At 45.8% G+C, this 27,560-nt stretch overlaps 1 protein-coding gene across 5 annotated transcripts in view; it reads right to left on the reverse strand.

Annotated features, from left to right (window-relative positions):
* Positions 1-27,560, reverse strand: part of ipo11 (importin 11) — an 878,696-nt gene that overhangs the window by 410,597 nt on the left and 440,539 nt on the right. For all 5 annotated transcript variants that reach the window (XM_072496963.1, XM_072496961.1, XM_072496959.1 and 2 more), the window contains one exon: positions 18,348-18,424. In XM_072496963.1, the coding sequence (XP_072353064.1) occupies positions 18,348-18,424 (77 nt within the window). The remainder of the gene's footprint in view (positions 1-18,347; positions 18,425-27,560) is intronic.

Genomic DNA, 27,560 nt, shown 5'->3' on the forward strand with positions numbered 1-27,560 from the left:
AAATATATCCTGCAATTTGTGGCAAAGAGCTCCACAAAATCCTGGATACTTTATTCCGCTCATCAGCCTTCACAAAATTGAGACAAAATTACCCTTGTGTCATGAACCATCCCACGTGTTATGAAGTTGCTAGATTTACTCGCTTTGCTGCAACCAATTAAGTTTTTCTATTTTTTTCACGGGATGAGGGTGTCACTGGCAAGACTAGCATTTGTTGCCGATTCCTTAATGCCCTAGCGGAGGTGATGGTGAGCCATCTTCTTGCGCCACTGCAGCCCATCTGTGTGGCAACAAATGCAGTACTGTTAGGAAGAGAATTCCATGATTTTGACCCAGCGATATTGAAGAAACTACAATATAATCCCAAGTCAGCCAGCTGTGGTTTTGAGGGGAATTTGCAGGTGGTGGTGTTCCCATACATCTGCTGCCCTTGTCCTTCAAGCTGGTAGAGGGTACTTTGACAGGTGCTGTAGAAGGAACCTTGGTAAGTTGCTGCAGCGCATCTCTTAAAGAGCAAACCCTGTTGTCGTTGTGCGTTAGTTGTGAAGTGAGCAAACATTTAAGGTCATGCCATTAAGGGATGCCAATCAAGTGAGCTGCTTTGTCCTTGATGGTGTCGAGCTCCACGAGTGTTGTTGGAACTGCATTCACCCAGGCAAGTGGGGAATTTTTGATCACGCTCCTGACCTGTGCCTTGCAGATGGTGGAGAGTCTTTGGGGAGTCAGGAGGTGAGTTACTGGCCTCAAAATTCCCAGTCTTTGACCTGCTCTTATAGCCACAGTATTTACCTGGCCCAATTTAATTTCTTCTGAATGATAGCCTCCAGGATGTTGATATGTCTCGTAATTCATGTTGTAATTACATTTTTAATACTGTGATATATGATCCCAACATGCCACTTAACCTTGGAAAAAGAGAACACAAACTGTGGAGCATTATTTTTGCAAATAGTAAATTGTTCACAGGGGCAATGCTCCTCTAATTTCCTTTAGCTGTTCACTGTGTGATCCTTTAAGATTGAAACATAGTCATGCACGAGCGCATCTTTAAAGGGACGTTGCTTGTGAGTGCCCTGTCTGTTCCCTGCACAACACATTCCTGATTGCTGTGCAGTGCATCCAGCTGAGAGAGAACATTGTCGCGAGGTTTTTTTAAATTTTGATTTTTAAAAAAATTTCTCTCAATACCCTCCTTCTTTCTCATCCTGTATCTAATTTGACACCAATAGTTCCCCTCTATTGTTCATGGTTTCTTTCGGTAATTTTATTATTTAAGTGAATAAATAATTGAACCTGACATTCATGAAGTTTCAGATACCATGACCCCCGTGAGCAATTCACATTTCTAACAATTTGCTTTTCAAAAATATATGAAGGAGTTCAACAATCTAATTTACAGTACAAATTGTGAAATATCCTGCTCCAACAATGTTTCGACCATTTTATTCAGAAATATGAGAGCGAAAGGTCTGAGGGGGTTCCCTAGGTTGCTAGGATATGCCCTGCTGGAGCAACTGCTGCTTCCAGATGTGGAAGGGGAGGGAAGAATTGGGGAGAGAGACAAATGGCTGGAGGAGCAGGGAGGCGAGCGGGTGGTGAAGATCAAGGAGAAATTGGAGGCGGAGTGGAGGGAGGGGGGGGATCAATTGGGGAATATGGAGTGAGGCACTGTGTAGGGTAAACGGGACCTCATCTTATGCAAGGATGAGCCTGATACAGTTTAAGGGGGTGCACAGGGTGCATATGACTCGGGCGAGAATGAGTGGGTTCTTTCAGGGGGTAGCAAATGAGTGTGAGAGGTGTGGGCAGAGGACCAGCGAATCACGCTCACATGTTTTGGGGTTGCAAAAAATTGGGAAGATTCTGTACGGGAGTGTTTGTGGTCTCAGCCAGGACAGTAGAGGAGGAGGTGGCGGACCCTTTGGTGGCGATATTTTTCAGAGAAGCCGGAGCTCATGGAGAGGAAGAAGGCCGATATCTTGGCCTTCGCCTCTCTGATTGCATGGTGGCGAATTTTGATGGAGTGGGTGATGGGAGAGGATAAAGTTTGAGTTAAGGGGCTCTTCAGGGGGATTTGAGAAAAGGTGGGGGATGTTTGTGACCGTGTTTGAGGGACTGTTCGTCCCGGAAGAGGGGGGGATGAAAAAAAGGAAAGATCTATACTGACGGTATAGTTGATTGCAGGGAAGCATGTCTCCCGGGGTGTTTGTTCGTGTAACCTGTTTTGATACATGTTTGTGATAAAATACATTAAAAAAAAGAAATATGAGAGCGAAAATTTGAATGTAGGCCTACAAGAAGTGGTGTTAAATATTACAGATGATAACAAAGTAGGATGTATAGTTAATTCTTTATTAGACCATAGGAAACTGAGAAATGATTTGAAAAGATGAAGGAATAAGCTAAAAGCTGGCAGATGCAATTCAATGTTTGTATCTATGAGGTGATGAACTTTGGTGATTAAAAAAGTAATTACATTCTGAATGGAAGTAAAGCAATAGAGCATTAAAGGAAACACTACAGAGCAAAATGGCTGTCTATAAAAAAAAAACTAATGGTATTCTAGGTTTTATTGTGAGACGTATAGAAGATAATACAGAAGTCATGAAAAGTCGTACAACCTCAGTTACAATATGGGCGGCTGAGAGATCAGCACAATAGCAAGGATATTAAAATCTTACACAGGGTATAGCAAACATTCACTCAGACTCTACCCATGAGGAAATAAAAGCATGAATAAATCTTGAACAATTAGGACAGTGCAAATTATAGCTGATGTGATAGAAATGCTTAAAATGATAAAAGAAAGGGAATAAAAGGGGGTATATACCATTCTACTACTATTCTTCTACCAAAATGTTGAGGGGTCAAGAACGAGGGGCTATAGACAGAAGATTAAATTTAGAATAGAGCACAGAAGAAATTTGTTATGGAGAATTGAAAGGCTATTGAATCCAGAGTTGAGACAGAAACTGCCTACATTCAAAACAATATTTCAGATGGGATTAAAGAAATAGGGATCTGGGTAAGTAAATATGACTAAAATGTATTGACCATTGTAAGGGTCCTTTCCCGTTGAGTCTCTTATTTCCTCTTTCTTTATTTTTCCTATTCAGCACCCGGGAAATGGGGTGGGACTCAGTTCGATTGATTGGCTGGTGGTCAATGAATTGGTCAAAAGACCGTATTCGGCAAGGTAACAGGTGGTGATTGGGTCCTACTTGAATGGAATGATTTTTAGAGACCCAAAGAGATCTGTTTAAATCTTAAGACACTCAGCGGAAGGGCCAGTTCTCTCCAGAAAGACTGAGAATGCTGTATTTCGGAACCTGCAGAGATCTGAACGAGCATACTGTGAAAACCATTACAGGCTGCAAACAGAGAATTGGATCTGAAAGCTTACTTTGAAGAAAGGTTTGCTTAATGACAACCATCAGAAACAAGAAGTATTTTTCCCTTTACTTATTATTTTCACCCCTCTCCTCCACTCTGTGTTTGTCGGTCTTGTGTGTATGTAGAGGGTGGGGCAAGTTAAAGTGGGGGATTAGAAATGAAAAAGTAATTGTGTTTAAATTTACAAACCTGGGCCGGGCCGGGACGGCCCGACCCCGGCGCCAAGAACCACTCCGGCGTCGGACCCCCCGGAAGTTGCGGAATCTTCCACACTTCCGGGGGCTAGGCCGGCGGCGACAGGGTTGGCGCCGAAGGGTCGCCGTGAGTTGGCGCATGCACAGAACCGCCGACATGTTTCCTGTGCATGCGCAGGGGGTTTCCTCTCCATGCGCAGGGGGTTTCCTCTCCGTGCCGGCCATGACGGAGCCTTACAGAGGCCGGCGCGGAGGGAAAGAGTGTCCCCACGGCACAGGCCCCCCCGCAGATCGGTGGGCCCCGATCGTGGGCCAGGCAACCGTGGGGGCCTCCCCGGGGCCGGATCCCCCCCCCCCCCAGGACTCCGCTAGCCGCCCTCCAAGCCAGGTCCCGCCGGGATGGACCATGTCAAATCCATGCCGGCGGGACTGACCGAAAACAGGCAGCTAGGCAGCTGCTCAGCCCACCGAGGCCCGGAGAATTGCCGGGCGGGCCGCCGGCAACGGTCCCCAACCGGTGCGGCCCCCGCCCCCAGACGAAAACCGGCGCCGGAGAATTCGGCAGCCGATGTCGGAGTGGGATTCACGCCGCCCCCCCGGCAATTCTCCGACCCGGTGGGGGGTTGGAGAATCTGTCTGTAATTATTGGGCAGGCAAAGGCCAAAGACTTTGGGTATTTTTCGAAGAATTATTGATTAATTCAATTGTGTTGCGACTCCGGGTCAAGTAGGGCCAGAATTGACTGCGCACTAGCGCAGGGTGTTGTAACACTATATGGAGGAGTAAATGCCAACGTGGACAAGTAACAACAAAATGCTGTTTCTCATGTTGTAACTTCTATGTCTAGATTCCAGAAAAATAAATTATAATGCTCGTGGTAATGGGTATAACTATTGCTGCCGGCCCAAAAGCCATTTGGCCACATCTGCCTATCATATCTGTGATACACAGTAGATGCAACTGGCACTTGGGCTCACAAAATAAAAGTGAAATTTGCCGAGACAACTGAGGAAACCATTGACGATTGCTGATGGCGAGGGGAGAATAAAAGGTTTACATTTATGTAGCACCTTTCACAACGTCACCAAGGTGTTTTACAACCAATGAGGTACTTTTAAAGTGCAATCATTATTATCATGCAAGAAACACAAGCAGTCAATTTGCGCAGCAATCTCCCATTAACAGCAATGCTTAATGAGCAGATAATCCTATTTAGCGTTAGTGCTTATACCATTTCTTTTTTGTAGAAACATGTTGTGAACTGTTTTAATAATCAGAGTATCCACCAACCCCCTCCCCGTACATTGGTACTGAGGGGAGGGTACCCTGTTTCGCCAACACAAAATTAGTGTTTACCGTTTGGCCTTGTATATATTTTTTTACTGTTTTAATAAAAAGATATTGGCTGAGGGATAAATATTGTCAGTGATACTCTTCCAAAGGTTCAGTGGCTGATTTGTGCACTCCATACCAGATTAACAAGACTAACTATTCATGGGAGCGCAATTAAGGCCGGGCAATAAATGCTGTATAAATCTTGAATAAATAAAAATATGTTGAGGTTTGTAATTTACATAATGGCTGTGTTACTGGACCATTAATCCACAAGCCTGGACCTCCTATCCGGAGATAGGAGATTAAAGTCCCGACAGGCAGCTGGGGAATTTAAATTCAGTTGATTAAATAAATGTGGAATAAAATCAGTCCGGGTGACCATTTAACTACAGCATTGTTGTTCAAGCCCAACTGATTCACTAACATTCATTAGGGAGGAAATCTACCTTTCCTATTGTGGTATGACCTGAATGTGTTCCAGACGCACAGCGTATGTGGTTAGCTGATCTCGGAAATGACTTGTCAAGACAGTGGCTCACTACCACCTTCGCTCTGGAAATTAGGGATGGGCAATAAATGCTGAAAGAAATGTGTAAATGAATAAAAAAAAGTTGAGGTTTGTCAATCACATTTGAAAACAAATGACACTCAAAGTGCATTCCTAGGTTCTATAAGTCCAAATTGCAATTAATATTCACAATTAATTAATCCCCTAAAGGACTTTAAAGTCATAGAAGATTAGAGGACATATGGAGGTCATTCAGCCCAACATGAATGCACTTGTTTTTGCACCTTTCCTAAAAGCACCTTGCACTTTCTTTGTTAATTCATTAGCCTTTGTGATACCAAGTTGGTAGGTATCTGCTCTGTTTACAGGAATATAAAAGTTAGGAGTATGAGTAGGCCATTTGTCCCTTTAGCCTGCTGTGCTATTTGATAACATCATGACTGATTGTTGAAGTTGATTTAAAAATCCCTTAATTAATGAGCAAGGAATATTCCTGGTGCACAGGCCACACTCCTCCTTGAAACAAAATAACTAAAACTGGTCATTCATCTTATTTTTGAATCTTGTGGGGCAAAAGGTCTTGCCCTCCACGTTCTGGGAGGCACTGGAGGCGGTGATCAGGGGCAAAATTATAGCTTGTAGGCCCCTTACAGACAGGAAAGAAAGAGCAGCCAAGCAGTGGCTGATCAACTCCATACTGTTGGTGGATCGGTGGTACTCCACGGTTCCAACAGTGGAACTGCTGGCGGAGAGGAAAAGCTGTAGATGGAATTAGATCTGTTCTCCACAAGGAAGTCTACCAGCTCCACCAGGCACGGGGGGCCTTCTACGAACAAGGAAACAAGGCCAGCCGCATGCTGGCACCCCAGTTAAGAAAGCAAGCAGCCGCAAAGAAATAGTAGGATGGTGGCAAACCCAAACAAGGCTAACGAGGCCTTTGTAAACTTTTACCGAGGGCCATACACCTCTGAACCCCCGGAAGGAGACTAGATGATGGAACAGTTCTTCGACAGACTGGATATACCAGTGGTGGAGGAGGACAGGAAACAAAGTACCACTAGAGTAGGGCAAAATCGTGGAATGCATTACTTCCATGCAGTCAGGGAAAGCGTCGGGACAGGATGGGTTCCCGGATGCCTTTTACAAAAAATTAGCAGCAGCACTGGCCCCGCACATGCAGGAGGCATTCAATGACTCACTGTCAAAGAAGGCCCTGCTGCCCACACTGGCCCAGGCCTCAATCTCATTGATCCCTAAAAAGGACAAAGATCCGACCAGAGTGTGGAGCATACATACCCATCTCTCTCTTAAACGCTGATGCAAAAGTCCTGTTGAAAGTGCTGGTGAAGCGGGTTTGTCAAGGGAAGACAACTAACAGCGAACATCAGACCCTGTTGAATGTAATAATCATCCCATCCTGTGGTTAAATAACAACCTGATCTTTCTCTGCTGCTTAATTTTGATAATGTACCCAGCAGAGGCATCCAAAAAGCACATTGTGTTTTACCTTTTTATTCAGCTTACAGAAGGCACTATAGGCAGTTGTGAAATGCCTCAAAACTGCGCAACCTTTCAGCCACTTGGAAGTATTTATGGCTTGTCTCCATATATGTGGCTTGTCATTTAAGTTTAAAACCAACAGCCCCCAAGCGGTTATTAATCGCACCAAACAAACTAAGGTGGATAAATACTGAGATGTTTCAAATATTTTTCAAGAGAAAATGCTGATGATTAAGTAAAATTAAATTTTATGAAAACTGAAAAAGATTAACACAGAAGCATTTAAACTATTAGAACATTTTACTCCTGATTTGGTGCAAGCATACGTAGCAATTCCTGAATATGCAATATTGACTGGCATGTCAATTATATTGAGTCAGTATTTTCAGTTAAACCTGTTTATTTCAATATCTAAACCAGAGGCTCCCAACCTTTGCCTTTATGCAGACCATGGACGGTGATCAAAAGCTTTTGTGGACCAAAATGTACGTAAATGTATGTTTTAAACATTTTTTACATACCCTATGGCTGACGGGAGTCAAACGTATATATCAACTGTTAAAAACGCAGCTCTTACTAATAGTTTATGATGCATATTCACAAATACATTGCTGATTATATTGCACAAGAATCTTTGCGAAGCAAGTTACATTGCAAATAATAATGTAACATCAACTATGAAACATACGAGGTACATGTAATTGTATTTTTATTCCATGGACCGCCTGCAGTACTCTTGCAGATCAGTGAGGAACCATTAATCTAAACTGATTTTCTATGTATTCAATTGTTAGGAAAAGTGCAGATTTTATAAACTCTTCCATCCTGAACCACTTCTTAATTCTCTCTCTCTAATCAAGTTAAATTGACACTTTATCGCCTTCATCCTTCTGTCTCTCCCTCGGTGGGTGTGGGCAGCATGGTAGCACAAGTGATTAGCACTGTGGCTTCACAGCGCCAGGGTCCCAGGTTCGATTCCCTGCTGGGTCACTGTCTGTGTGGAGTCTGTATGTTCTCCCCGTGTTTGCGTGGGTTTCCTCCCACAGTCCAAAGGCGTGCAGGTTAGGTGGATTGGCCATGATAAATTGCCATTGGTGACCAAAAAAGGTTAGATGGGGTTATTGGATTACAGCGATAGGGTGGAAGGGAGGGCTTAAGTGGGTCAGTGCAGACTCGATGGGCCGAATGGCCTCCTTCTGCACTGTATGTTCTATGATTAGTCCTCATTTTATCTTTCACCTCTTTGGCCCTCAGCTCCTATCTCTTAACCTTTCTATCATGGCAACTTGCACTTCTCCCTTCCATGGTACTTGCCCTCGATCTTCCTGTTGTCCACCCTGGCTTGAAAGCCCTTGGATGAGCAATCGAATCATAGGATGGAACAGTGAAGAGGGGAGCCATTTGGCTCACCTGCCTGTGTCGTCTCTCTGTAAGAGCAAATCAGCTTGCCACATTTCCCTGCGCTGCAATTATTTTACCTTCAGATAGTTAAATGATGTCCTTTTGACAGCCACAATTGAATCTGCCTCCAGCATACCCTCCGGCAGTGCATTGCAGATCCGAACCACTGGCTGCATAATAAGTCTTTTCTCATGTCACTGTGGCTTTTTTTGTCAATCACGTTAAATTGGCCTCCTCTGGTTTCCAACTGTTCCAACAATGGGGCTAGTTCCTCCCTGTCTAGTTCCTCCAGGCTCGGCGTGATTTTGAATGTATCTATCAAACCTATTCTCAACCTTCTCTTCTCTCAGGAGAATAGCCCAAGTTTCTCCAATCTAATGGAAAGATAAAAACTGTCTGCAAAATTACATTTTAATAAAATTTCTGTATTTGGTATTAATCTTCAAAAGTGAATCCATTATTCAGCTAGATAACCATTTAGACAATCTATATATAGTAATAATTCACTCCCAGTACAATAGCTTGGTTTATCTTTCATTAACCAAACCTCTATGATGAAACTTTATGCATCATACATGGTTAGAATTGATCTCTAATATAACTAACAGATGAAAAATTGTATAGACAGATTCAATAAAATTATTTCATTCCTGCTCCTTCTCCCAATCAGAGTACAGTCACAAGATACATATGCGAGATTCTTTTGCCCAACTCTCCTCATATATACATAAAAAACTAGCCTTCTCTTTAATACATTTGACCGTTTCTAAAATGATTGAAGATTTTGCCTGCACTTTCTCGCACAGGAATTTATTTTCCATGTTAATCATTCTGTGTGAAGAACCTATTTATGAATCAGTAACTGAGTGAGGAGGCTTCAGACCCAAACACACACGCTGCACATATATGGGTGGATGTGTCAATACCTGAGAATGTATATGTAGCAGGGAATTGAACACACAGAAACAACATGCATTGGCTAAACTGCAAAGTTCAAACATACAGAATTGCAATACTATAATTTTAAAGGGTTACACTAGCCACCACCTTATTCCATTCCTAGGTTTGTTGGGTATTGCAGAAAAATCCACTCATTAATTACTAATACCGGATTCTAGGGGGAGGAGGTGGTGTAGATTAGGGGCAGCAGAAATGGCACAACAGAATTGAAACTGATCTAGTAATCCAGAGACCCAGGTAATTTTCTGAGGACTAGGGTTCAAATCCAACCATGGCGGCTGGCGGAACTTCACTCTGATAAACAATCTGGAATTAAAAGTCTCTTGATGACCATGAAACCATTGTTGATTGTCGTAAAAACCCATCTGGTTCACTAATGTCTGTTAGAGAAGCAAGCCTGCCATCCTTACCTGGCCTGGCTACACGTGACTCCAGACTCACAGAAATGGTGGTCTCTTAAAACGACCTCTGAAATGGCCTAGCAACCTACACAATTGTACTCGACCACTACGATACCGACAGAAAGGAACAAAACCATATCACCCAGCAGTGACCCAGGCACTGGAAACCACAATGACAAACCTAGCCCTGTCGACCCTCCATAGTCCTCCTTACTAACATACTGATGGAATTATACCTTAGAGATAAGGTCCCAGACACCATATTTCTGCCAGTGGGACAGGACATATCCAGCAGAGGTGGTGGCACAGTGGTAAACAGCCAGGAAGGAGTTACCTTGGGAGTCTCAGGTGTCACGTCAAACATGGGCAAGGAAACCGTCTACTGTTTATCACCAACCACTGTTTGCTTCCGTCATCCCCACTCACTGTTGAATCAGTACTCCTCCATGTTGAATACTACTTGGAAGAAGCAGAGGGTGGGAAAGGCGCAGAATATACACACTCTGCGTGGAGGACTTCAATGTCCATCACCAAGCATGGCTTGGTATCACCACCACAGAGCAAGCTGGCTGGGTCTTAAAGGCACATCTGCTAGCCTGGGTTTACGTCAGGTGGTGAGGGAAGCAACAAGAGGGTGAAACATACTTGACCTCTTTCTCGTCAACCTGCCTGCCGCAAATGTATCTGTCCATGGCAGTGTCGGTAGGCGTGGCCATTGCAGTCCTTGTGGAGACAAAGTCCTGTCTGCACATTGAGTATACCCGCCAGCATGTTTTTAAAATTAAAAAAAAAAAAAAAATTCCAATTAAGGGGCAATTTAGTTTGGCCAATCCATCTACCCTGCACATCTTTGGAGTGTGGGGGTAAGACCAACGCAGACAATGGCAGAATATGCAACCTCCACATGGACAGAGACCCCGGACCAGAATCGAACAAGGATCCTCAGCGCTGTGAGGCAGCACCACTGTGCCACCATGCTGCCCACCCTCCAGCATGTTCTATGGCACTACCACCGTGCTAAATTGGAGATACTTCAAACAGAAGTATCTCCAAACTAGCAACTCAAGATTGGGCAGCCATGACAAGCTGTGGGCCATCAGCAGCAGCAGAATTGTACTCAACTAAAATCTATAACCTCATGGCCCAGCATATTCCCCACTCTACCATCTCCACCAAGCCACGGTATCATCCCTGGTTCAATGAAGAATGTAGCCAGGAGAAGCACCAGGAATATCTAAAAATGAGGTGCCAACCTGGTGAAGCTACAACACAGGACTATTTGCATGCCAAATATTGTAAGCATCAAGTGATAAGACAGGGCTCAGCAATTCCATTAACAACTGATCAGATCTAAGCTCTGTAGTCGTCTCATTCCCAGCAGTTAATGGTGGTAGACAATTAAACAACTCACTAGTGGAGGAGTCTCCACAAGTATCATCATCCTCAATGGTGCGGGAGCCCAGCACATTAGTGCAAAAGATAAGACTGAAGCACTCGCAACAATCTTCAGCCATAAGTGTTGACTGGATGATTCATCTCGGTCTCCTCCAAAGGTTCCCATCATCACAGATGTCAGTCTTCACCAATACGATTCATTCTATGTGATATCAAGAAACAGCTGAAGGCACTGGATACTGCAAAAGGCTATGGGCCCTGACAATATTCCAGCAATAGTATTGAAGACTTGTGCTCCCGAACTTGCCGCGCCACTAGCCAAGTTGTTCCAGAACAGCTACAACATTGGCAATTAACCAGCAATGTGGAAAATTGACCAGGTTGTCCTGTACACAAAGAGCAGGACAAATCTAACCTGGCCAATAAGCGTCCTATTAGTTTTTTTTTAAAATGTTTTTATTCAAGATTTTTCCATAATTTTTTACAAAACACTACAATAGAAAATATAATGCAAAGGCAATACACTGTGCCAACAAAACAACTTAACCTCCTAACCAACTAAGAATTTAATAAACAAAAACAAAGCAAAGTAGGGCATCCGCCCCTTACAAATAAAATGAAATCCCACCCCCCCCCCCCCCCGGGTTGCTGCTGCTGACCTCCATCTAACGTTCCGCGAGAAAGTCAAGGAACAGTTGCCACTGCCTGGAGAACCCCTGCAAGGACCATCGCAAGGCAAACTTTATCTTCTCCAACCTGAGAAACCCATGTCACTGACCCAAGCCTCTACACTTGGGGGTTTCGTGTCCCTCCATATTAGCAAGAGCCTTCTCCGGGCTACCAAGGAGGCAAAGGCCATGTGGTATTATCAGGCGGGGTATAAGAACCGGTGCCATCCCAGCAGCCCTCATTCTGCACCGAAGCTGCTGGGGAACAGTTCTAGTGTATTAAAGCCTTCAGTTATGTTACTACCTTGTCTTTAATTGTAATTGATCGTGCATCAGGCCAGGACACCGGCCTCTTTCGACTCTTGTACTCCCGGATCGTCCGATACCCCAAATATCGCTATCCCCCAGCTCGGTTTCACCCGAGTGTCCAAGACCTTGGACATAGCCTTTGCAAAGCCCTTCCAAAATTCCGTAATCACCGGGCATATCCAGAACATATGGGCATGGTTTGCTGGGCTCCCTGAACACCTCACGCACCTGTCCTCTACCCCAAAGGACTTCCTCATTCTCGCCCCTGTCATATGCACCCGGTGCACCACTTTAAACTGAATCAGGCTAAGCCTGGCGCAAGATGAGGAGGAATTAACCCTGCCCAGGGCGTCCGCCCACAGGCCCTCATCCAGCTCCTCCCCCAGCTCCTCCTCCCACTTGCCCTTCAGTTGTTCCAACGAGGCCTCCTCCGCCTCCTGCAGCTCCTGGTATATGTCCAATACTTTGCGATCCCCCACCCACACCCCCGAGACCACCCCGTCCTGTATCCTCCGGGCAGGCAGCAGCGGAAATTCCCCCACCTGCTTTTTCACAAATGCCCGAAACTGCTTGTACCGAAAAGATATTCCCCAGAGGTAGCCCAAATTTTTCCTCCAGTGCCCTCAGACTGGCAAAAGTCCCATCGATAAACAAATCCCCCATCTTTCTGATTCCCGCCCTGTGCCAGCCAAGGAACCCACCTTCTATCCTAACGAACCTGTGGTTGTTCCGTATCATGGTCCAGACTGAGGCCCCTACCTCCCCCCTATGCCGTTTCCACTGCCCCCAAATCCTCAGTGTCGCCGCCACCACCGGGCTTGTGGTATACTGCGTCACCAGTGCCCCTAAATTAGTATCTATACAGGCCGCCGCCTCCAACTGTTTCCACGCCGCCCCCTCTCCCTCCATTCCCCATTTCCGAATCATCGACACATTCGCTGCCCAGTAATAGCTGCACAGGTTCGGCAGCGCCAAAACCCCCCCCCCCGCCCCGACTGCGCTCCAAAAGCAGTCTCTTAACCCGCGGAGTCTTATTTGCCCACACAAATCCCGTGATACTCCTATTTACCCGCTTGAAAAAGGACTTGGGGATGAGAATGGGCAGGCACTGGAAGATGAACAAGAACCTAGGGAGGACCGTCATCTTTACGGACTGTTCCCTGCCCGCCAGGGAGAGTGGCAACACGACCCACCTCCTAAAGTCCTCCTCCATCTGACCCACCAGCCACGCTAAGTTGAGCTTGTGCAAGACCCCCAAGCTCTTGGCCACTTGGAAGCCCAAGTACTGAAAGCTTCTCTCCACTATCTTGAGCGGTAGCTCCCCCAACCTCTCTTCCTGGCCCCTCGTATGCACCACTAAAAGCTCGCTTTTTCCCACGTTTAGCTTGTATCCCGAAAAGTCTCCAAAATCCCTAAGAACCTGCATGACCTCCCCCATCCCCTCCACCAGATCCGCAATATACAGAAGCAGGTCATCCGCATACAGCGAAACACGGTGCTTCTCCCCCCACCCCCCCGAACCAACCCCCTCCAGCTTCTGGACTCCCACAACGCCATGGCCAACGGCTCAAACGCTAAGGCAAACAGCAGGGGGGACAAAGGGCACCCCTGCCTCGTTCCACGATATACCCGGACCGCAACCGGTTCGTCAACACACTCGCTACCGGGGCCTGGTACAATTTGACCCACCCTATGAATTCCTCCCCAAATCCAAATCTGCCTAACACTTCCCAGAGGTACTCCCACTCCACCCGATTGAAGGCCTTCTCCCTGTCCATTGCTACTACCACTTCTGCGTGTGTGTCCCCTCCGAGGGCATCATGATCACATTCAGGCGCCTCCGCACATTCGTATTCAGCTGCCTGCCCTTCACAAACCTCGTCTGACCCTCATGAATCACTCCCAGGACACAATCCTCAATCCTAGTGGCCAAGATCTTGCCAACAGCTTAGCATCCACATTAAGGAGTGAAATCGGCCTATTGCAGCGGGTCCTTATCACGCTTGAGGATAAGCGAGATCAGAGCCTGCGACATCGTCGGGGGAAGGATACCCTTTTCCTTAGCCTCGTTAAAAGTTCCCAACAACAGCGGGACCAACACCTCCGGGAATTTCCTATAGAACTCTATGGAGAACCCATCCCGCCTGCATACTCCTCAACCCCTTAACTAGCTCCTCCATCCCAATTGGGGCCCCCAGTCCCTCTCTCTGCCCTTCCTCCACCTTTGGGAACCTCAGTTGGTCCAGGAACTGCCACATCCCCTCCCCACCCTCCAGGGGTTCTGACTCATACAGTTTACCATAGAAGTCCTTAAAGACTATTTTAGCTGGACTTCGCACCGTGTTCTCCCCCCATCTCTAATTCCCCCAATCTCCCTAGCCACCTCCCTCTTTCGCAGCTGATGCGCCAGCATCCGACTTGCCTTCTCCCAGACTCACACACTGCTCCCTGTACCTTCCTCAACTGGGCCTCGGCCTTCCCCGTGGTTAGCAAGTCAAACTCCGTTTGGAGGCTCCAGCGCTCCTTCAGCAGGCCCTCCTCGTGTGATTCCGCATACTTCCTATCTACCCTCAGTATCTCCCCCACCAATCTCTCCCTCTCCATCCTCTCCCTTCTTTCCCTGTGGGTCCTGATTGAGATTAGCTCCCCCCTGACCACTGCCTTCAGCGCCTCCCAGACCACACTCACCGCCACCTCCCCATTATCATTGTCCTCCACGTATCTTTGGATGCACCTCCGGACCCGCCCAGAGACCTCCTCGTCCGCCAATAGTCCCACGTCCATTCGCCACAGCGAGCGTTGGCCTCTCTCCTCCCCCACCCCCAGCTCCACCCAGTGCAGGGCATGGTCCGAGATCGCAATGGCCGAATACTCTGTCCCCTCCACCCTCGAGGTCAGCACCCTGCTTAGCACGAAAAAATCTATCCATGAGTAAGCCTTGTGTACATAGGAGAAGAAGGAAAACTCCCTCGCCCTTGGCCTGGCAAATTTCCACGGATTCAATCCCCTCATCTGGTCCATGAACCCCCTCAGGACCTTGGCCGCTTACCCGACCTCGACCTAGACCGGTCCAGAGTCGGGTCCAGGGCCATATTGAAGTCCCCCCCATTACCAAACTACATGACTCCAGATCCGAACTCCAACTCAGCGTCCGCTTCATGAACCCAGAATCGTCCCAGTTCGGAGCATACACATTCGCTAGCACCACCCGGGCCCCCTGCAGCCTGCCACTCACCATAACATAAGGACCCCCCTTATCCGCCACAATACCCATCGCCTCAAAAAATGCCACCCCGCCTATTTACCAAGATTGCAACCCCCTGTTCTTCGCATCCACCCCTGAGTGAAAAACCTGCCCCACCCATCCCTTCCTCAGCCCGGTTTGATCCACAATCTTCAGGTGTGTTTCCTGTAGCATGGCTATGTCTGCCTTCAGCCCCTTTAAGTGCGAGAACACCCGGGCCCTCTTGACCGGCCCATTCAGGCCTCTCACGTTCCACGTGATCAGCCGGATCGAGGGTATCAAAATAGTGGTGTCGGTCCTGATATGTGACCCACAGCCTCGCCGGCTGTAACAGCCCGAGCTTCACCCCCTTCCCATGGAGGACCGCCTTGGCCCGATTGAATCCTGCCCGCTTCTTGGCCAGCTCTGCACTCCAGTCCTGGTAAATCCGGATCTCGGTGTTCTCCCGCCTGCTGCTCCGCTCCTTCTTCGCCCATCGCAGGACACTCTCCCTGTCGGTGAAGCGGTGGAACCTTACCACCATAGCCCTCGGCGGCTCGTGCGCCCTTGGCCTCCTGGCCAGGATTCTGTGCGCCCCATCCAGCTCCAGGGGTCTCGGGAAGGCCCCGACACCCATCAGCGTACTCAGCATCGTGGCCACATACGCCCCAGCATCCGAGCCCTCCACGCCTTCAGGGAGACCAAGAATCCGCAGGTTTTGCCTCCTCGACCTATTCTCCAGGTCCTCCAGCTTCTCCTGCCATTTTTTGTGCAGCGCCTCGTGCACTTCCACCCTGACCGCCAGGCCCAGAATCTCGTCCTCATTCTCAGAGGCCGTCTGCTGCACCTCCTTAATCACCGTCCCCTGCATCTTCTGGGTATCCACCAAACATTCGATCGACGCCATCATAGGGGCAAACATCTCCGCCTTCAAGTCCGCAAAACAGCATCTCAAAAACTCCCGCTGCTCCCGGGACCACTGGGCCCACGCTGCCTGATCAACACCCGCCGCCATCTTGTTTATTCACGCCAGTTCTCCTCTCTTCTTGAAAGCAACTTTTTTGACCCCTCCGCTCCTGGTCCACTCCATAGTGCTGGGGGCGACCCTCACTGTTTCCTTCCCACACCAGGAATCGTCGTCCAAATGCCGCTGAAGCTCCTTAAAAGGGCTCAAAAATCCGTTATCGGCGGGAGCTGCCGACCGTGCAACCCACCAAGGCACAGCCTCAACCAGTAGTCCCGCGGCCTATTTGTCTACTCTCAATCATCAGTAAAGTGATGGAAGGGGTCATCAACAGTGCCATCAAGCGGCACCTGCTTCGCACTAACTTGCTCAGTGAAGTTCAGTTTGGGTTCTGCCAGGGAAGTCAGCTCCTGAGCTCATTAAACCCTTGCTTCAAACACGAACAAAGAACCGAACTCCAGAGGTAAAGTGAGAGTGACTGCCCTTGATATCAAGGACGCATTTGGTCAAGTGTGACATCAGGTTGCCCGAGTAATGGGAATGAAGGTGAAACCTCTCCACTGGTTGGAATCTTGCCTAGCACAAAGGAAGATGGTAGTGGTGGTTAGAGGACAATCATCTCAGCACCAGGAAAACACTGCAGGAGTTCCTCAGGCCTAACCATTTAGAGCAGCCACATCAATGATCATCCTTCCATCATAGGGTCACGAATGTGGATGTTTGTTGATGACTGCACAATATTCAGCACCATTTGTGACTCCTCAGATACTGAAGCAGTCCTTGTCCAAATGTAACAAGACTTGGTCACAAGGCTTGGGCTGACATGTGGCAAGTAACATACGTGTAACACAAGGGCCAGGCAACGGCCATCTCCAACAAGAGAGGATCTAACCATCGCCCCTTAGCATTCATTGGCATCACCATCATTGAATCCCCCACAATGATTATCTGAGGGTTACCATTGACCAGAAACTGAACTGGTCTAGCCATATAATACTGCAGCTACAAGAGCAGGCCAGAGGCTTGGAATCCTGCAGCGAGTAACTCACCTCCTGACTCACCAAAGACTCTCCACAATCTACAAGGCACAAGTCAGGAGTGTGATGGAACACTCTCCACTTGCCTGGTTGAGTGCAGCTCCAACAACATTCAAGAAGCTTGATACCATCCAGGACAAAGTAGCCCACTTGATCTGTAACCCTTCCACAATCGTTCACTCCCTCCATCACCAACGCACAGAAACAGCAGTGCGTGCCATCTGCAAGATGCACTGCAGGAATTCACCAAGGCTCCTTAGACAGCATCTTCCAAATCCATGACCACTACCACCCAAAGGTGCAAGAGCAGCCTGAGAACACCATCATCTGGAAGTATCCCTCCAAGCCACTCACTATCCTGATTTAGAAATATATCACAATTTCTTCACTGTCACTGGGTCAAAATCCTGGATCTCCCTTCCTACCAGCACTGTGGGTGTATCGATACCTCAAGGACTGCAGCAGTCCAAGAAGGTAGCTCACCGCCACCTTCTTAAGGGCAATTAGGGATGGGCAACGAATGCTGGCTAAACCAATGAAGCCAACATCCCTTGAATGCTTGGGAGTCATTATTAAGAAAAAGGTGTCTCTATATTAACAATATCAGTAAAAATTTGGGGTCTTGGCTGCTTATAAGTTACAAAATAAACATTTATTTTTTAAATGCAAGTAACAAATATATGGGCTGGGATTTACGTTCCAGTCAGTGCTGGATAGAATGTATTTTAAATGCGGGAGCTCTAAGTTTCAGCTTATGTCTCCTATGAAGGTCAATTTACAATCATTTTTTAAAAATTTTATAAAGTATTTCAATCCTATATATTCCCTTCCCCTCTAAATTCAGCTGAGCAAGAGAAATCAATAGTGACAAACCTCTACTCCAAGCAGGCAGCTTACGTCAAAACTTTTGATCACGTGAAAAGACAGAAGAGTCATTGATATTTGGAACTGAGGTACATAGAGGAACGCAGAAAACTGTCCAAAAACAATTCTGTATATATTCATGACTTTCACAATGTGACATTTCACAACTGAGCCGCAACACTAACCAATACTTACCAAGTAAAGCAGACATATTCTGAAAAATTCCAAGAAGCTCTGTCGTGATTGATGGGCTGTTTTCCAATGTCACTAACCTACAAGTTGGCAATAAAAAAAAGTAGCTGAGGAGTTTCAATGACATTTAGCAGTTACAAAATAAACAAATGAACAGTATAAACTGATAATGGATCTAAAATACTGCAGTACCTCAACGGGTAATCTCAACATCAAACACCTGAGCACTGTCACTGATTAAGATACTTAAGGCTCTAATTAGCAATTCAGAATACCAGTTTAATCACACAGCTCATCTGCTAAGGGGATGAAAATCTACAGATAATTAAAAATCAAAAACACAAAATAATGCCACAAATATGATCACAATTGTCAGTTCATTTTAATTTCATTACGTAACAAACATGCCCCCTCTCCACTTAAACATTTCTCGTCTTGATGAGCTGTTTCTCCCATCCAAAGGATGAATTATACTGTTGATATATTGCTGATACTGTGCAGTTATTTTCTTCAAACCACTTTAGAAATATACACTAGCAATGATCATGCTGGGCTGTTCTGTCCTTCTGACCTTATCAAGCATCAATCATCTTTGAAACTGGCATAAAAAACGAGTTTAAAAACTCATATGGAGCTCTATTACCTCGCTCCACCTACTCCTGCATATAGCAGTGTAATCAAGCAGTAAAGCTGGGTGTTCCTCACACACAATGTTGTTCAAATGGTGCTTGAAATGTACTTGTATGATCAGTTTAACATACACGAAACTTTTTTCTTTACTTAAATAGAAATTTAAAGCGGGGCAGCACGGTGGCGCAGTGGGTTAGCCCTGCTGCCTCACGGCGCCGAGGTCCCAGGTTTGATCCCGGCTCTGGGTCACTGTCCATGTGGAGTTTGCACATTCTCCCCGTGTTTGCGTGGGTTTCGCCCCCACAACCCAATGATGCGCAGGCTGGGTGGATTGGCCACTCTAAATTGTCCCTTAATTGGAGAAAATGAATTGGGTACTCTAAATTTATTTTAAAAAAGAAGAAAAAAAAGAAATATTTTAAAGTGGGAAGTACTACCCCACATTTGAACTTCCAAGTCTGGTTCAATGTACACCTGGAGATTTTGTTACATGACACTTGATCATGCAATCATTTCCAGGTCCACATTATTAATTAAAGTTCCATTAACTTAAAGCTGTGATGATCAATGTAAATACATAAACAAACTGAGCGAGACAGAAGTTTGATCCCTATTGTGATCATAGAATCCCGGCAGTGTAGAAGGAGGCCATTTGGACCATTAGGTCTGCACTGGCCCTCTGAAAGAGCATCCTACCTAGACCTAATCCTCCACCCTATCCTAATAACCCCACCGAGAGGCAATTTAGCATAGCCAACCCACCTAAACAGCACATCTTTGGACTGTGGGAGGGAACCGGAGCACCCGGAGGAAACCCACGCAGACACGGGAAGAAAGTGCAAACTCCACACAGTCACCCGAGGTCAGAATCTGGTGCTGTGAGGCAGCAGTGTTGACCACTGTGCACCATGCCGCTTATGTTCTGAGCTAGCTCATCTTTACCATGATGGTGCTGGGAGAGCTACAATTAGCCTCACTCCCTTGGGTCATGGAGAGGAAATAATAATAATCGCTTATTGTCACAAGTAGGTTTCAATGAAGTTACTGTAAAAAGCCCCTCGTCGCCACATTCCGGTGCCTGTTCGGGGAGGCCGGTAGGGGAATTGAACCTGCGCTACTGGCATTGTTCTGCATTGCAAGCCAGCTATTTAGCCCACTGTGCTAAACCAGCCCCTAAAAGTCAACAAGCACTGGGTCACTTTCTGTGAGGAGTCTGCACGTTCTCCCCGTGTGTGCGTGGGTTTCCTCCGGGTGCTCCGTTTTCCTCCCACTGTCCAAAGATGTGCATGTTAGGTGGATTGGCCATTTTAAATTGCCCTTAGTATCCAAAAAGGTTAGGAGGGGTTATTGGGTTACAGGGATAGGGTGGAAGTGAGGGCTTAAGTGGGTCGGTACAGACTCGATGGGCCCAATGGCCTCCTTCTGCACTGTATGTTCTATGTTCCCACAGGGGTAGCACGGTAGCATTGTGGATAGCACAATTGCTTCACAGCTCCAGGGTCCCCGGTTCGATTCCGGCTTGGGTCACTGTCTGTGCGGAGTCTGCACATCCTCCCCGTGTGTGCGTGGGTTTCCTCCGGGTGCTCCGGTTTCCTCCCACAGTCCAAAGATGTGCAGGTTAGGTGGATTGGCCATGATAAATTGCCCTTAGTATCCAAAATTGCCCTTAGTGTTGGGTGGGGTTACTGGGTTATGGGGATGGGGTGGAGGTGTTGGCCTTGGGTGGGGTGCTCTTTCCAAGAGCCGGTGCAGACTCGATGGGCCGAATGGCCTCCTTCTGCACTGTACATTCTATGACAATTCTATCTATGACTTGATTGCCAGTTATGCTTTTAAAAAATGAAACTAAAGTTAAGCCACTATGCTTGTTCCAAGTTTTTAAGAACTTTTGACAAATTTCTGGAAGGGTTAACACGACTACTCTTTTCTTCTTTGATGTCTCGGCTTTCTCTAAAGTATCCCCATTCTCAATCCACAGGATGAAGAGCAGGACCCAGATGATCAATCCAGGGTTTGCATTCAACTTCATCTTCACTTCAGTACTCCTTATGGGCATAATTCATGATCAAAAGTAGATTATTTTCATTCTAACATTCACAGTGATAAATTAGGAATTGGTGAGACTGTATAATTTGTTTAAACATTGCATTACTCCATAAGTTTTGACTTAAGTAAAATAGAAAACATGTAGATGGGATTCTTCAGCCTCCCAGTTTTGGGTTTCTCAGCGGCGTGCTGTTTGCTGTTGGCTGGATTCTGATCCCATCGCTGTCAATGGGCATTCCCATTAAAGCCACCTCCCTGCCGCTGGGTAACCTGCTGGTGCGGGTGCACTGTCAGCACGACCAGAAAAGCCTGCCGCCAGTGAACAGAGAATTCTGGCCTATATTTCCTTCCAAAAAGAAAAAGCAACGTGTATTATATTTCACTGTGGAAATACCATGTTAACATCTGAAAGGTAGTAATTTAAAAATATTAAACTTGTTGTATTGAAGTAGATGAGCATGCTTAGTAAGAATTAAGGACTTGAAAAACCAGGAAAATAGCGGGGCTACATGATATCCACCTGAAGGTCCTCAGGTGTGCAAGCACCTAGCCGATATTTTTAACAGATTATTGCAGCGCCATCACCTTCAACCTTGTCAATATAAATTGGCTCCCTGAAACTCAGTAGACTGATTGTGTTCTCAGATTGGTGTTGTCAGGCTGGGATATGAACGTAAAACTCCTCAGATACTGAAGCAGTTAATGTCCAAATGCAGCAAGACCTGGACAATATCCAGGCTTCGGCTGAAAAGTGGCAGGTAACATACATGTAACAAAGTGCCAGGCAATGACAACCTCGAACAACAGAGAATCGAACCATTGTCCTTTGACATTCAATGGCATTACTATCGCTAAATCCCCCACTATCAATACAAGATTATCATTGACCAGAAACTGAACTCGACTAGCCATATAAATACTGTAGCTACCAGAGTAGGTTAAAAGGCTAGGTATACTGTGGCAAGTAACTCACCTCCTGACCCCACAAAGCCTGTTTACCACCTACAACGTACAATTCAGGAGTGTAATGGAATACTCTTCTCTTGCCTGGATGAGAGCAGCTCCAGCAATACTCAAGAAGCTCAACGTCATCTAGGACAAAGCAGCCCGCTTAATTGCTATCCCTTCCAAAAACATTCAATCCTTCACTACCGACGAATAGTGGCAGCTGTGTGTACCATTTACAAGATGCACTTCAAGAACTCATCAAGATTCCTTAGGTAGCACCTTCCAAATTCACAACCACTTCCATCTCGACGGACAAGTGCAGTGGGATACCTGGGTTCCCCTCCAAACCACTCACCATCCTGTCTTGGAAATATATTGCTGTTCCTTTACTGTCGCTGGGTCAAAATCCTGGAACTCCATCCCTAACTGTACTGTGGGTGTACCATAATTGCAGTGGTTCAAGAAGGCAGCTCACCACCACCTTCTGAAGGGCAATTAGATACAGGGAATAAATGCTAGCCCAGTCACCAACACCCACATCCCATAAAATGAATTTTTAAAAAACATCTGGGCTACTGGTCTAGTGCCATATGCATTAGGTTATCATAGCCTTGAGAACAAGAAAGGGTTGGATGAATCAGTGCAGAGCAAAAGATGGTGCAACATGCCATTCACCTTATCCATATAAAGTCTACTTAGAGGAGATAGAACATACAGTGCAGAAGGAGGCCATTCGGCCCATCGAGTCTGCACCGACCCACTTAAGCCCTCACTTCCACCCTATCCCCATAACCCAATAACCGCTCATAACCTTTTTGGTCACTAAGGGCAATTTATCATGGCCAATCCACCTAACTTGCACGTCTTCGGACTGTGGGAGGAAACCGGAGCACCCGGAGGAAACCCACGCAGACACGGGGAGAACGTGCAGACTCCTCACAGACAGTGACCCAGCAGGGAATCGAACCTGGGACCCTGGCGCTGTGAAGCCTCAGTGCTAATCACTTGTGCTACCGTGCTGCCCAGATGGTGGAACTAACCTTACCATGAGCCAGTCATGGCAATGCTGATTAAGAAGAATATTATAGTACGAGAGAGAGGATTTCAGAGAAGTGTCAAGGACTGAATCGATTTAGTTAGAATTAAGAAACAATAACAGCACCATTACACCACTGGATGAATGCTATAGGCCACCAACTAATGAGAAAAATACAGAGGAACAAATTTGCAAGGAAATTAAAGATGTGCAACAACTATAGAGCAATGGTAATGGGGGAATTAACTTATCTTAATATAAGACTGGGATAGTAAAGTGTGAAGGGCAGGGAGCAGAAGAGTTTATGAAGTGCTCTCAGGAGAATTTTCTTGATCAGTATGTCTCCAGCTCAACAAGGAATGAGACGTTGCTTGACCTGGTCCCAGGGAATTACATGTGTCAAGTTGATCAATTGTCAGCAGAACAGTTAGGGACAGTAATCATAGAACCATAAGGTTTAGGCTAGCTTTGGAATTGGACAAGGAGCAACCATAAGAGTATTTAATTGAAGAACCATTTCACTTACATGAGAACAGATCTGACCCAGGTAGATTGAAATCAAAGACAGAACTCTAACAACACAAAGGCGGAAATTACGCCTCATGCCAATCAACACTCGTTAGACTGTAATATGGCATTGGGATGGCTGGAATTGGTGGGAAGAAGCTCTCCACTGACTCTTCAGATGTGGGGGCTTGGCCTTACCCTCCTAAAAATTGAGCGCAAATTGAAAGAGGAGGTAACTGATGGGCTAAAAATTGACAAATAGAAGGTATATGAATGTCCAAACTTAATAAAGTACAGCATAATAAACTTGCCATCGGAGTTGAAACCTATGGAATAAGAGCGACAATGACATCACAGAAATGAAGTTGGCCAAGTGAGAGGAAACAGAGTAGCGATTAATGGTTTGCATTTAGCATTGGAGGAAGGTACGCAGTAGGGTTTCCCAGGGGTCTGTACGAGGGCCACAGTTTTTCTTGATATAGGATAATTACCTAGGCTTGGTTGTGCGGGGCACAATTTCAAAATTTGTACTTGATACAAAACTTGGAAATACTGTAAGCTGCAACGAGAATAGTGGCAGATTTCAAGAAAACATAGGCTGGTGGAATGGTGGACATGTGGAAGATGAAATCTAATGCAGGAGAGTGCAAAGTGATACATAGGATGGATGTGGAAGGCTAATATAAAATGAAGGATACAACTCTAAAGAGGGTGCAGGAACAGAGACACTTGGGGGCATATATCACAAATTGTTGAAAGTGGTGGAGCAGGTTAAGAAAATGGTGGAGCAGGTTAAGAAAATGGTTCAAGAGGCTTTAAAAATAGTGGCAAAAAATACACAAGTTATGATGAACCATTATAAAACACTGGTTCAAACTCAACTAAAACATTCCGTCCACTTGGTAAGCAAAATAACTGCTTTTATTGCATAATAACGATGATTACGGCAGCATGGTGGCACAGTGGGTTAGCCCTGCTGCCTCACGGCGCCAAGGTCCCAGGTTCGATCTCGGCTCTGGGTTACTGTCGATGTGGGGTTTGCACATTCTCCCTGTGTTTGCGTGGGTTTCGCCCCCACAACCCAAGAATGTGTAGGCTAGGTGGATTGGCCACGCTAAATTGCCTCTTAATTGGAAAAATGAATTGGGTACTCTAAATTTTTTTTTTTAAACGCCGATTACATTTCACAAATAATTTGGTTCTGTAGTGCTTTGGTATATCCTGAGAACGTAATACATAAATCCAAGTTTAGTTTGCTTATTCTAAATTTAGTCTTTCCTTACTACCAAAATAAAAATTTCTTGGCACAGTTCTTACAAATCTCAATGAGGCAGATTTTCACTCATCCCTCCCTTGAGGTTGACCCAAAATAACAGAATGCGGTATTGAAAGGGCTCGAATGAGACCTGGATAAGTACCATGCAGATTCCCACCAAGCCTGCACACAGCAGAAAATTATAAAAACAAGCCTAAAATGAGAAATAAAAACAGAAAATACTGGATAAACTCAGCAGGTCTGCCAGAGAGAAACAGAGTTAATGTTTCAACTCCATTAAACCTTCTACTGAGCTGAAAATGGATAGAAATATGAGGAATTATATACTAGGAGAGGCAGGTGGGGCAGAAGAGAAAGTCAGTGATAGGTTGGGGCTAAGGAAAGATTGGAAAATATATCATGGACATAAAACAAAGGGGCTGTTAATGGTGCCATGAGGGACTAAAGAGTGATCATAGTAGCACAGTTGGGATAAGAAAATATGTTAATAGGAAAACAGAGGTTAGTGCTCAGTGGGGGCAAAACTGAACAAGGGCCAGTAGTCATATGGGAAGGGGTGGGTAGTGTTGGGAAAAGTCAGCGAAATTGAACACAGAAAATAAGAGGGGAATCAAGATGGAGGGGAAAGTTCAAAGCCTAAAGTTGTTGAACTCAATGTTGAGTCCAGAGGGTTGTAACATGCATAATCGGAAGATGAGATCCTGTTCTCCCAGTTTGCGTTGGACTTCACTGGGGCTTTGCAGCAGGCCGAGGGCAGACATGTGAGCATGAGAGCAAGATGATGAGTTGAAATTGCATGCGACCGGAAGGTTGGGATTATGCTTGCAGACGGTCTTTGAGTTTAATACCACTTCCTAGAATCCTTGTTCCTCACTGGGGTATACCTTTGTGAGTCATGAACTATTTTCAGAAATGTCTGCCATTGCTGATCGACTGTCTTTTCTGCTAAACTCCTCACCAGTCCACCCCAGCCAACTCATCCCTCATTCCTTTGTAATTACCCTTATTAAAGTTTAGCATAGCTGTTTCTGGTCAAAGTTTTGCACTCTCAAACGGAATGGCAAATTCTACCTTGTTATGTTCACTGTTATATAGGGGACCTTTTACTCTGGGATGGTTTATTAAACCTGCCTCATTACACATTACCAGATCCAAAATTGCCTGATCCATGGTTGGATCCACAACATATTGTGGAAACTGTCCCGGATACACTCTATGAATTCTTCCTCAAGGCTACCTTTGTCAATTTGATTTTCCCAATCCATTTGAAGATTAAAGTTGCTTATGATTAATGTACTGCCCTTTTTACATACCCTCATTCACTCCTGATTTACTCTCTATCTGACAGTATAGCTAGTTAGGAAGGGCGAGAGACTACTCCCACCAGTGCCTTCTTCCCCATGTTATTTCTTATCTCCATTCATGTGGATTCTACATATTCCGATCCAAGATAATTTCTTGCTATCGTCCTTATTCCATCTCGTATTAACAAAGCTACCCCACCACCCTTTCTTTCCCGGCTGTCCTTACGAAAAGTCACATGCCCCTGAATATTTAGTTCTCAGTTTTGATCTCCTTGTAACCATGTCCGAATGGCTACCCTCAATTTGTACCATTAATTCATTTATTTATACAAACCCACAATAATTATAATTGCATTATGATTCATTGTTGCATTATGTGGAACACAATTATTGAGATTAATAACCCATCTAGTTTCCTTCCTCAAGCAAAATATTAACTAAAGGTTTTTCTTCCACCATTTAAAAACACTGCAGTGAAAGCACAATTTCAACAATTTAACAAATGAAAATGAATGAAAGTCTCCATAGTCTCATAGGCTGCTCTCCTCTTTGAGAGTTGACTGGTGGTGATTTAACCATGCTTCAAGCAAGGGGCAAGGCTGAGAAGGCGGGACCTACATGGATAACCTCAGCTGGTACAGGAATTTAACCCACACTGTTGGCATCGCTCCGCATCGTGAAGCAGCCATCCAGTCAACTGAGTTAACCGACAGGTAGCCATGCCTTTGTTAGCTCGAAACCTGCCTATTGTACTCCTGGATGGCTTCCCGGATATTACTCAGTGTAAACATGAGCCATCCAAAACTCTGCTGCCTGTGTCCTTAGTCGCACCAAGTCCTGCTCGCTTAACATGCCTCTGCTCACTGACCTACATAGAGCATAGAAAATACAGCACAGAACAGGCCTTTCGGCCCACGATGTTGTGCCAAACCTTTGTCCTAGATTAATCATAGATTATCATTGAATTTACAGTGCAGAAGGAGGCCATTCGGCCCTTTGAGTCTGCACCGGCTCTTGGAAAGAGCACCCCACCCAAACTCAACACCTCCACCCAACACCAAGGGCAATTTTGGACACTAAGGGCAATTTATCATGGCCAATCCACCTAACCTGCACATCTTTGGACTGTGGGAGGAAACCGGAGCACCTGGAGGAAACCCACGCAGACACGGGGAGGATGTGCAGACTCCGCACAGACAGTGATCCAAGCCGGAATCGAACCTGGGACCCTGGAGCTGTGAAGCAATTGTGCTATCCACAATGCTACCGTGCTGCCTTTAAGAACAAAATAATCTACACTATATCATTTTACCGTAATCCATGTACCTATCCATTAGCTGTTTGAAGGTCCCTAATGTTTCCGACTCAACTACTTCCACAGGCAGTGCATTCCATGCCCCCACTACTCTCTGCGTAAAGAACCTACCTCTGATATCCCTTCTATATCTTCCACCTTTCACCTTAAATTT

This window comes from Scyliorhinus torazame, chromosome 3 (genome assembly GCF_047496885.1).
Source record: "Scyliorhinus torazame isolate Kashiwa2021f chromosome 3, sScyTor2.1, whole genome shotgun sequence".
Classification (NCBI taxonomy): domain Eukaryota; kingdom Metazoa; phylum Chordata; class Chondrichthyes; order Carcharhiniformes; family Scyliorhinidae; genus Scyliorhinus; species Scyliorhinus torazame.